Below are 12,211 nucleotides of genomic sequence, written 5' to 3'. Positions count from 1 at the left end.
CAGCGCAGCTGCCAGGGTTTCTTGTCCCCCCGCGCACAGGGAAGGCGCGGCGCTCACCTCGAGGCAGCGGTCCTGCCAGCGGCGCGCCAGCATCTCCAGCAGCGGCGGGCGGAACTTGTCGAGCCCCAGCAGGTCGGGCAGCATCACGCAGTGCATGGCGGCCAGCTGGCTCCAGCCTGCGACGAGGGACACGGTCAGCGGGCACCGCCGGCACAGCGGGCACCGCCGGCACAGCGGGCACCGCCGGCACGGGGGCAGGAGCGGGAGGGGAAAGCCGCGCCGGCGCCACAGCAGAGCACCCCAATGGTTCCTCTGCCGCGGGCTGCCCGTCCTTGTGGTGCAGGAGCCGGTTCACACGCTCGGCTGGTTAACTTGCACACTTATGAACACACTCAACATACGCACTAAATACAACAAAGAGCCCCTACAAGTATTATGGCCATTTTTTCCCAAAAGCCTAAGCCGTGGTTCTGAGTTCAGGATTTAGATGCCCAGTTCAAACCACAATTATTGTTACTTATTGTGACATTTAATGTCCTACATGCAAGTGTGATATAATTCTATTACAGGAAACTTTGCATATGAATTACCACACAGGGCTTTCTGTCCCATTTGAAAGGTACACAAATCTATACAATCATGTTTCTCTTCCCATCTAAACTGCCCTTCACCAGGCGTGTTTGTGCTACAAACCTGCAATGTTTCACAGCCAAACCCGTGGTGAGAAGCACATTGAACTCAAACAACACAGCTGGCAAAGGTGCTTGGAAAGTACTCTATGCAAAAGCATTCTTTAGTATTATGCTGCTTTACACTGACTTGAGAAACTGGAGAAATACTTCAGGTGAGCATATAGATCTATATTATTAGATTGTCACCAATACTGAGCATAAAAATCTAAATATTTTAGCTAATAAAGCTCTTCATGGTGCTACAAAGAAATCATTATGTCAATTTTCTTTAAAGAAAAATGGATTCTAAAGAAGAATTTCCAAGTCGAGAGAGCAGTGTTTCTACTCCTAGAGATGCACGAAAGCAGGAATTTACAGCTTAGTAGGAAGGGTATAAAAATTGTGATTTAAAGCAGCTTGCCTCCAGGGATACAAGGGGGGGTGGGTGGTTTGTTTGGCTTTTTTTCGGTGCCAATCTTTTGGGCAGAAAGACTTTCTTCAAAATGTACCTAAATATTTATTAGAAAAAAATCTCATCCCCAACAGCAGACCCAGGTGAATAAACACGAGGTTTCATCAGCACCAAACGTGACAAGCAGTCAGTTTGAGGGTCCACGGGGACATCCCGCACGCCCCCACGGTGGCTCCTCCCGGTCAGAGAGCAGCAAACCCAACCCGAGCCCACTCCAGGCAGCCCACGGCACGGAGCCGCTCGCCCCGAACCCACTCCAGGCAGCCCACGGCACGGAGCCGCTCGCCCCGAGCCCACTCCAGGCAGCCCACGGCACGGAGCCGCTCGCCCCGAACCCACTCCAGGCAGCCCACGGCACGGAGCCGCTCGCCCCGAACCCACTCCAGGCAGCCCACGGCACGGAGCCGCTCGCCCCGAACCCACTCCAGGCAGCCCACGGCACGGAGCCACTCGCCCCGAACCCACTCCAGGCAGCCCACGGCACGGAGCCGCTCGCCCCGCTAGCGCTGCCAAAAGGGCTCCACCATCAGCTCCTCCACAACAAAACCCTACCTACAGCAAATCAAAGCCATAACAATGATAAGGGACATTAGTTGAAAGTAAAAGACAAAATAGATAGAAAAGTGAGGAAAGAATACCTTCATTGACTAAGAAACAGGTATGTAAAGGAGGAGCAGTGTCAGAGCCAGAGGGCCCAGCTTCAGTGCTGGAGGGAACAGCAGGAGCGACTTGCAGAGGAAAGAAGAAGAAATAAAGAGAAAAACAAAAAGGAAAGTGAGGAGAGCAGCTTCTGAACAACAGATTAGTATCACTGAAGAATGAAGAACAAAGCTGGAGGAAACTGTGATAATATTAACTTAAAAAAACCTCTAGGATTTACAAGAAGTGCGATGCCAGTGAGAAGAAGACATGCAGCTGCAGAGAAACACACACACCAAGTCGCAGCTCTGCAAACAAAGCCACCACAGACGTGTCTTCAGATCGCTAGATTGGGACTGACAGCACGGTTCACCAGGAATTTAAAACAGGAGTTTTCCTGCTGCTTCTTGTGCTTCTTTAGACAGATGTGGAATTTGCACTAGTGGTTAAACCCCCCGAAATAACCCCTTTGCAACCTGGGCCACCCGCCTGCCACTCGAAAGCGTTACAGCAGGTGTTACCGATGGCTAGCTGTAACATACGTTCATTTGTGTCCCCAGCCAAATGACTTTAACCCCAAGCACGGCAAGGACTAAGAACTGCAGGCAGAAGCAGGCAGGGCACAGCGCGTCGGAGCACAGGGGGGCAAACAGGAGAGCCCAGCTCGGCCCGGTGCTCACAACACCAACCCTGGCCCGTATTGTACGGGCTGCAGCGTTTCTTGGTGCAAACGTCGTTTAAAAGCAGTTCTAAACATTATACTTCCACTAACATTATCACATGAAAAGATGTGCAGACCTTATGGCACACACATGCCACAACCCGGGGTCAACGCAGAGATTTAGGGGTCACTATCCAACACTTCCTTCCTATAGAGAAATTACCATATGTCATGCACAAGCATCTTCAAATTAGTGCCGCTCTTTTATTCCGTTGCAGAACAACAATGGGCCGGAGCTGCCGACCCGATGCAGCATTGTCTCGGAATGGTCTGTTTGCTTTCCCCGCAGTGAACTCCCTTTGTCCCGGGGACATCTGCATCACAACCGCTGTTCCCACCGCGTCCCAGGGCACGTGCGGCCCAGGGACAGCGGCCGTGCCCTTGGGGGCGGCACGGCCTCCCTTCAGGACACGCGTTCACTAAGCTGCTCGCTTTATGAAATAACCTGTTTGTAAAAGCACAACCCGCTCCGTACCAAAAGCGAAGCCTTGCTCTGAAGCTTTTCTCTGGTTTTGTTGCAGTTCTCAGCTCTCCCGCAAGGTCAGGGCTCATCCGGGACACACACGGGTCACACCGACCCACAGCAAGGGTGGCACCACATGCATTAATTGTCTCGCTAATTGACTTTTAAGAAGACTAGCACTAGAAATGTCTGAGTAGCAAGATGCCGCCGTGGTGCACAGGGGATGCAAAGGTGGGACATGGGCAAACACCTTCCCCAGAGCGGGCACCACGGGCCACCGGCCGTACTGAACGTGACAGTTTAGGAACAGGAGCGTTTGTATATGTTTTTGATAGCACACTGACTTTCATTTTGTTAACTGCCTCTCCTAAAGTTATATATATAATTCTACCAGGTCACTGAAGTATGTCTGTCCCCCAAATTAGCAAAGCTATGCAAAAGAGAAATGACTGCGGGCCATTTGGGAAAGGAAAAACCAGAATGGAACAACATCTTTAAAAACAAAACACAGACCATCTCTGTGACAAATGTGTCTTTTCTCCCATTGAATTTGCCATAGAGACACTATCTCCGAGAAACCCTGACCTTCCGAATAATTATCTTTCCAGGAGGAAAAGTAAACAGCTATAAAACAAAGAAACAAACAAAAACCCCCACAAAACCAAAAGAGCCACAGATGTCAAGTCAAGAGTCCCGATTTCCTTTTCAATTTACGCATTAGTCGCTGCCTGCTGGTTCTCTGTTTACGTAGCGCCCTCGAGCCTCAGATAGCAGCTCTGCCCTTTCTGGCACGCAAGTGAAGCAAAGCACAGGGCCGATGTAAAAGTCACCTGCTGTGCTTCCTCGCTCTGGAACACAACAGCGGTGGCACCCCGCAAAGGCACAAGGCAGCCAGAGAAGCCTGCAGTGGCACCCGCCGCCACCCGCATTACTGCACGGGACGACAGCACCACTCGTGTTCAAATAGCTTCTTCCCCTTTCATAAAAAGGAGAGGAAGTGTATACATACCACGTAGATGTGTTTTCCTTAATGCTGTAGCTTATAACATACATAAACACTTTGTTTGTAAAAATGCTTTGTCAGGGAATGACTTCATGACAGTATCAGCATCTTAGATTCATTCTTAAAAAGACCTTAATCATTAACATTTTTACCTAGAATGTTACAATTCTTTTTCTTCCCATATAGAAGCTGGCAATATTTTAATCATTTGATAGTAAGGTGATAACTACAGTGTTAAGAGCTGAAGTGACATCAAATTGTTCCAAAGCAAGTGATTTCTTACCTTGCTTGATTTGTCCTTGGGCCGCAGGACTGGAAACGGAAGGGGGCAGCTTCGCTCTGGACATCTCGGGGGTGCCTGGCCTAGGAGGCCTGAGCACAAACGGTACGTGAAGGAAGGAGGAAGGGAAACACAGAAAAACATCATTTGCTGGAGATACTATGACTAAAACTTCAAAAAGCAACCCTACAAAAACTGTCAGTTTGACAGGGAAAAAAATAGTATTGTTTACAGTTCCTTAGTAAGCTTATTTTTGGTCATTAAAAGTTCATCTGCTTGTTTTGATTTATTTAGAATCTGGCCTCATTATAAAAACCCTTTGGAAACAATAAGCACTAAAAAGGAGGATAAAAATAGCCTCTCAGTGGTGCGTATGTTAATACAACTCTACATTCTACTAACATTGTAACTTAAGTAACTCCATTCAAAGCAATACAGTTAGGCATAAGAAAATACTACATTAGGGAAAGATATATGCTCATGTCCATCTAGGTCCCCGGGTTGTCACAGCCATTCAAAACACCAAACCCCCAGTAAAATTAAACAAAAGCCAAGGCTGTATTGCAACAGAGCTCAAGGGAAGCTGTCCCGCCGGAGCGCTCGCGGTACCTGCTGGGCCCCTTCTTCATGTGGTCCCCGATGAAGGTGGCGTTGGTCATGCTCATCAGCGTGTTGGCCAGCGAGATGACGGAGAGCAGGTGCTGGGTGGTGACGGCGCGGGACACGCCGTACGTACCCTTGCCCAGCCCCTCGGTGAGGGACGCCTTGCGCCCCCCCTCCGCCCCGCACGAGGGCTGCCCCACCGGCTGGTTGTACCCCGGCAGCATCAGGGACATGTGGCCTCCCCGGGACAGCAGCCCGAAGGACACTGAGCAGTGCGGCTTCAGCATCCCGAGGCGATCGAGGCAAAGCTCATCCAGAACAGAGTTGAGGCCCCAGGCATGAAGACAGGACATAAAAAGCTTCGCTGTATCCATGGTCAGGTTATACTCTAATAAAGTTAACGGTTTAGATTTGCTGGAGCGATATTCTGGGTCACCGTCTTCTCTCCTCTGTCTTATCGACTCTTCATCCTCATCCTCATCATCAAGAAGATGCTCTTTGATGTTCTCTTTGATGGTTTCCTTGACCTGCTGGAAGAGGACGGCTGCTCGCTTGCCGGTCAGGAAGGAGCCTCCTTTGTCGGAGGCTCCGGCCGCCTTCTGCAGGCTCTCCGGAGCCGTGAGCGCCGTGTTGGGTCTGGAGGCCTCCTCGGTCAGCAGCTGGATGATCAGGGCTTCCACGTCGAAGAACAGCACGTGGATATCTGGGTCCGTCAGGTTGGTCTTTATAGCTTGGACCATCAGGGAGTTATGGGAGTATTTAGGTAAATTCCCCTGAAAAGTCAAAGAAAAAATTTAAATTTCAATTGCGTCACTTTCTTAACACTCTTCACTAAGTTAATTAACAAATTAAGCTGTAGATAATCAAAGTTTAGAAAAGTCACATGATAAAATACGTTATGACAAACGTGATAGAACAGCAGTGACGCCCTCCGCACCGCAGTCCCTCGCACCTGCACGCTGTATTGGACTAGCTTGGCTTGGGATATGGGCCATATTGTACTCTAGTTGCTCTCAGAACAAGAAAATATTTCTCAAACCGTAATTAATTTTCAGCACTGAAGTTACTTTGGTTCCATTTATATCTATTTACACACATATTTCAGTAATACTTTTTCTGAACTGTCACACAGCAACAATTACCAAAATAAAAGCAAACCAAGCTCTAGCTCCACCTTCAGCAAGATGTGCAGGAACAGATAACAGACGTCCAGCATGGGGAAGAGGAAAACCAGCTCAACGCTCATGCCGGTCCTCAGAGGCAGAACGACGTGAAAGAGGGGATTTGCTTGCGATGAATACGGATCACATGCAGACGGACAGGGTTCCCTGTCTGCTCACCCATGTTACAGACCAGCAGAACACGTACAATGGAGCAAAGACCTCAGGCTCTAAGAAATGCTGCTAAACCCAGATTTGAACTAAACTGAACCGGAAGACCCACAGCAGAACGCACACTGAAGTGGGAGGTGGCATCATGAGCAGTACCAAACTGGGGAACAATGTTCAGAGACACGTGGAAGTGATTGTGTTGGCTGACATTAAGATATATTATTACCCATCTAGAAAGAGGTCAGCTTATCTGATGCACAAGTTCTGTCCTTACTGACCCTAGAGAAAGATGGTGAAGGCAGTAGAGCTGTGAAGAGGAACTTCAAAGTCAGACTCCAGTAAGAAAACCACAACCACTAACAGCACGGAACAGAAAGCACTAAGTGAAACGTGGTTTTGCAGTGTAGCTCTGGATAACACCGCCTGCGTTAGGAACTGCACCACGAGGCTGAAGAAGGCTCAGTTTTTCTTCAAGGCCGGTGAACTCCTCGGACTGAGCCAGGCCAGGCGAAGCTCGCTCAGATAAGAACCCTTCAGTTACAACCATGAAGACTTCCCATATTTAATGCAATTATTGATAGAAATAAACGTTTCGGGTGCTGCATCAACACCAGACAAGCCAAAAGCCCACTTGCCTTGTCGGAGGCCTCGGAGGCGAGCAGGTTGGTGGCCAGCGTCTGCAGCTTCTGGTGCGCCACGTTCTTGAGCGCGGCCAGGCTGCGGCGCGTCATGGCCTGCTTCAGGTTGACGGCGGGGTGGCTCAGCGCGTCCACGGCCGCCGGCACCGCCTCGTCGCAGGCGTTCAGGATCTCCACCGCCGTGATGCCCATCACGCACCTGTCCAGCGCTCCTAGCGGGGCGGGAAGAGCGACGGTCAGCACACACTGCTCCGGATGGCCAAAGTATCACTGCTACAACAACGGGTGAAAATGATTTACGCCCTGCGTCCTGTGATGTAAAAGTTTCTGTTGTGTTAACAGCGATTTTTAGAACTAATGTTCCTAAAGGGATGCAGTTTTCCTACATTTCCATTAAGCTACAGTGCGCTTAAGGAAAAAACAAATTAACAAGAATGAAGACAAGTTTAAAAAACCCACAGCGTGACTGCGTGCTGCCCGGAGCGAAGGCTGCGGCCACCAGTTCTACTGGAACGCTGTTCTCAGTCACTGGGAATTCCCTAACCCACCACCTACCTGTGCGGATTAAATTCCCCACAGCTTTCTCAGGTTCCTCTTTGCTTCCTAGAGCTTCAATTAAAAAAAATTCTCATCTAGTTTTCACAGGAAGCTGAAAATAACATTCAGACATTACTGCAGGTTTGTGGGTTTGGTTTTCTCTCTCTTATGTGAGTTAGGAGTAATAAGGAAATTGCATACACATATATTTTGATGCATTTTTTCCTCGCTTTCTCCCTTTCAAATATCACAAAATTTTCTACAAAGCTGTTTCTATTCAACGCCTTGTTGCCTGTTCCATTAAGGCTCATTTTTAGTTTCTTCCAAACTAAGCATCAGTCCCTTGAAAACACAAAAGCACCAAAACAAACAGCAAAACCCAACAGACAGACACCTTCTTCCCTCTGCAGACCAGAGACTCCCGCAGAGCGGAGCTGCTGCCCTTCCCGCAGGCGCTGGGGCCAGTGGCCACGGAAGGCCGGGCACCTACACACCGCGGCCACCACGGCAGCCAACGCTGCGCCTGCTCCAGATAACCAGCACCCGCAGGGGAGCCGCCACAGCACGCTGCGCCCGTCCAAAACCAAACCAGCTCCTCCAAACTCTGAAATCTGTATTGAACCAAAGCTTACACAATTACACTTTCTGCAGAAATGCTAAGTTTCTGAATATAAATGTATAAAAACATTTAACTCTTCTCTCAGACACAACTTAGAGAAAACTGTAACCTAATACACACGTATATGGAACTGTTTACTGGATGCCTTTGAAGCGAGCCTCACCAGTATCCATCTGCCAGACGTACACGGACCCATCGGAACAGCCCACCACCAGGTAGTCGTCAGAAGGTCTCCACTTGATCACCTGGATGGGGAAAAGGTGGCGGGACGCCAGCATGATGCATTTCTTCTCCCGCAGGCTGAGCAGACCCACCGAGTGGTCGCTGGCGACAGAGCAGATGCAGTGCTGGACTCTCGCCTAAAAAGAGAAAAATAAAGAGAAACCTTAATCATCGTGCTGACAGGTTGTGTATAACAATTCCTTCTTCACTGCGCCAAGCGTGGCAACCAACAACCTATTTATAGATAAAATACAGGCACACAAGTCTATGGCTAAACTTGCTAGAAACAGAATTGCACTTGTGGCAATTCTCTTAAATCCAATCTCTTGCACATCATGAGGAGCAAACAGGTATTAGAACCATTTTGTCGGGCAAAAAAGAAATAATTACTGTTTCCAAGCAAATCAGTGTTATTTTGTTAACTAAATTCTACCCACTCATGCAAGTTACAGCAGACTAAAGTGCCTTTAACCCCCTTGCCTGGCCTAGCTATGGTTCAATATCCAGGTTGTCCACTATTTTTAACCCTTTATGTATCTAAAACATGATGCAAACAAAACCATGATTAACAGAACAACTGAATTCTTTTTAAGTGTCTGCAATGTTATACATGGGGTCAGTGCTAGATTGTCAGTATTTCACATGATATTCACTTTCTCAAGAGGGATTTGAGGAGCTGCACCAGTTACAGAAAGCGTGAGACAGGTTATCAGACGTATGATGGCAAACTTACGCTACAGTTTTCTGGTGGAACTAGAAGCTGTGTAATTTCTCCACCATGCACACAGAAGATATGTTTCATCTCGCCAGAAAATATATCCCATATGATGACTGAGAAATCCACACCACCTGAGATCAAATACCTTTGATCATAACGAGAGGAAACCTGATGAGGATACAGTAAACATGTAATTTTGTTTCGATGGCCGCGGAGGGTCCGGTGAGGTGGCCAACCTGAGAAATGGGGTGAGGGGCAAGAGGGAGAGAGAGAGGGGAGGAAAGAGAGAGAGGAAAATGTAATTCAACAGGACACTTAACAGGCTGGGTTTTTCTGGACATGGACTGTTAGGCACCTGGGGGTTGTGTATAATAGTGTAATGACATCAAATCTAAACTGGACAATAGTTTTTGTGAACACAGAGCAATAATGGCAAGTATGTTCACTGAGATCAAATAAATTAGTTAAATCACTCTCATCCTAACCTTCTGTCTCTTACAGAAGGTGCTTAGATAGCAAATTTGGGCCCAGTAAATTAATTCCCAGAACTGAGCACTCTGTACTGCACGATGCAGTTCAATGTCCTTCCTCTGCGTGACTACAGCTTCCAGTGAGCACAGCAGACCGTACACACAGAGCACAGAGCCACTTCTGCATTTCTACAAAAGGACATCACCAGTGATTATTTGCAGAAAAACGCAACAACTTTGAGGCAATTCAGGATAAAAAAAAATCCAACACTCATTCTTGTATAGTTAATGGAATCATCAAATAGCAGGTTGGAAGGGATCACAATACTCATCTGGTCTTTGCCCTCCTTGGCAAAAGGTTATATAGAATAAATCAGTTATAGAAAGGAAACACTACAACCGACAGCTCTATATGTAACTGACAAGTTCAGACGTGTTTATAGACAAGTATTTCCATGTCTTTTCTGTTTATCAACATTTGTAAAATCAAACCCCAAATATTTGTTCTGAAAGTACAATCACAGAAGTATGAAAACAGCATTATCTGGGACCAAAACACACACCAGCAGGCCACCGCATGTCACCCAGCACGCTCCCCAGCGCACAGGGGAACCCTGCTGGACCTTCCCACCGCGGGCGCAGCTGCCGTGCCCAGAGCAGCTCCGGGAGGGACACAGGACGTGAGCTGCTCCTAACTGCGATGTACACGGGACGTGAGCTGATCCTAACCGCGATGTACATGGGACGTGAGCTGCTCCTAACCGCGGTGTACATGGGACGTGAGCTGCTCCTAACTGCAGTGTACATGGGACGTGAGCTGCTCCTAACTGCAGTGTACATGGGACGTGAGCTGCTCCTAACCGCGGTGTACATGGTGCATGGCATGGGCTGTGGTCTTACATCTGGGCAGGAACAGCCCCAGGTTCCAGTATAAGTTGGGAAATGACCTGTTGGAGAGCAGCGCAGGGGAAAGGGACCTGGGGGTCCTGGGGCCAGCAGGGTGACCATGAGCCAGCACTGGGCCCTTGTGGCCAGGAAGCCAATGGGACCTGGGGTGGGTTAGAAGGGGGTGGTCAGTAGGTCAGAGAGGTTCTCCTGCCCCTCTGCTCTGCCCTGGGGAGACCACACCTGGAATCTTGTGTCCAGTTGTGGCCCCTCAGTTCCAGCAGGACAGGGAACTGCTGGAGAGAGTCCAGCGCAGCCACCAAGATGCTGAAGGGAGTGGAGCATCTCCCGTGTGAGGAAAGGCTGAGGGAGCTGGGGCTCTGGAGCTGGACAAGAGGACACTGAGGGGGGACTCATTCCTGGGGATCAATATGGAAAGGGGGAGTGTCAGGAGGATGGAGCCAGGCTCTTCTCAGTGACAACCAGTGACAGGACAAGGGGCAATGGGTGCAAACTGGAACACAGGAGGTTTCACTTAAACATGAGAAGAAACTTGTTCCCAGTGAACATGCCAGAGCCTGGCCCAGGCTGCCCAGGGGGGTTGTGGAGTCTCCTTCTGTGCAGACATTCCAACCCGCCTGGACACCTTCCTGTGTAACCTCAGCTGGGTGTTCCTGCTCCATGGGGGGATTGCACTGGATGAGCTTTCCGGGTCCCTCCCAACCCCTGGCATGCTGTGCTTTCCAAAGGGACCCACGCACCTCTCCTGAGCATGTGCTCCCCCTGCAGCAGCTGCACGATGGCCGTCTGCGTGGCGGGCACGATGACGATGCTGCCGTCCTCGCGGCCGCACACCAGGCGCCCGTGCGCGGGGATGTACACGCTGGCCGTCACCCGCAGCGGCTCGCTCGCGCTCGGCACCACGCTCAGCTGGTCGATTATCCCCGCGGGCCGAGGACTGAGCTTATCAAAGGCTTCCTGCAGGGACACTGAGGTCGTTGTTGGCAGTCCTGTTCAAAAAGGGAACAAAAATTGAAGAAGGGGTGAGGTGGGATGATTTAAAACAGTAATAATAAAAGATATGAAGAACAGAAATGAGGAATGCTTTTCTGAGAAGATCTCAAAGCTCAAATGCACCATGTCACAACACTTTGAACAAAGCAAAAGGTACATACTGGAGATTAATCTACTGTGTAACATGGAAAAAACATGTCAGAGCTGGAAAAGTAGAGGATTGAAGCTATAAAGGGAAGTTCTGCCCGCAGACAGCAATGACCACAGCTAGTATTCAGAATAAAGCAGTTAAAACTTAGTACCTAAAAAACAGAGTAAATTAAGATTTTGCTCATGTAGGAAAACATGAAGTTACCATAACTCTTACAGGTAGCTAGCAATTAAAGAAACCTTAGCTTCGTGGATGTGTAGGAAAAGCAGCAGAGCTTCACCCAGCCGCAAAGAGCAGCCAGAACAGAGCCGCCCATGGCCAGGCGCGGGAGGAGGCTGTTTGGGCTGTACCTTTGGCGCTGCCCGGCTGCTCCGGGGCCTCCGGCACGCTCCAGATGCACAGCCTGCCCGAGGAGTCGCCCTGGATCAACAGCTTGTAGGAAAACTGCCCGTGGCCACAGAAGAACCGAGTCACTGGAGGACAAATCAGTAGCTGGGAAAAGAAAAAAGTAAATGAACAACTTCAGAACACATGCAAACCATGTACTATCCTCAAAATGTACTTTCCCCACATAATGCACTGCACCTTTTCAAAGCAGGACAAAAACTACCTACTTTATGCTTTACTTTTCTTGAAGCAGAAATAAGAAATACAGCAATACAAATCAGGAGAAACTGTGGTTAGTCACAAAACAAGCCACAGGTTTAGGGGAGAGAAACAAAGATTTCTGCATATATTTGGGTTTATTCTAAATATGGTCATATTTCTAATACT

General features: G+C 49.0%; 1 protein-coding gene across 2 annotated transcripts in view; it reads right to left on the bottom strand.

Moving 5' to 3' along the window:
• WDR7 (WD repeat domain 7) overlaps window positions 1-12,211 on the bottom strand; it is a 61,717-nt gene that overhangs the window by 35,227 nt on the left and 14,279 nt on the right. Inside the window, exons 10-18 of one of the 2 annotated variants that reach the window (XM_082075247.1) lie at window positions 11,788-11,929; window positions 11,034-11,282; window positions 8,933-9,153; window positions 8,141-8,336; window positions 6,819-7,033; window positions 4,859-5,625; window positions 4,253-4,341; window positions 1,782-1,871; window positions 58-176 (exon numbers count right to left, since the gene is read on the bottom strand). In XM_082075247.1, the coding sequence (XP_081931373.1) occupies window positions 58-176; window positions 1,782-1,871; window positions 4,253-4,341; window positions 4,859-5,625; window positions 6,819-7,033; window positions 8,141-8,336; window positions 8,933-9,153; window positions 11,034-11,282; window positions 11,788-11,929 (2,088 nt within the window). The remainder of the gene's footprint in view (window positions 1-57; window positions 177-1,781; window positions 1,872-4,252; window positions 4,342-4,858; window positions 5,626-6,818; window positions 7,034-8,140; window positions 8,337-8,932; window positions 9,154-11,033; window positions 11,283-11,787; window positions 11,930-12,211) is intronic. The other variant, XM_082075248.1, reaches the window with a different exon arrangement.

Source organism: Streptopelia decaocto, assembly GCF_964273445.1.
Source record: "Streptopelia decaocto genome assembly, chromosome: Z".
Taxonomy (NCBI): Eukaryota; Metazoa; Chordata; class Aves; order Columbiformes; family Columbidae; genus Streptopelia; species Streptopelia decaocto.
Note: the sequence above shows the minus strand (reverse complement) of the source record. Positions and strands in the feature narration are given on the sequence as shown.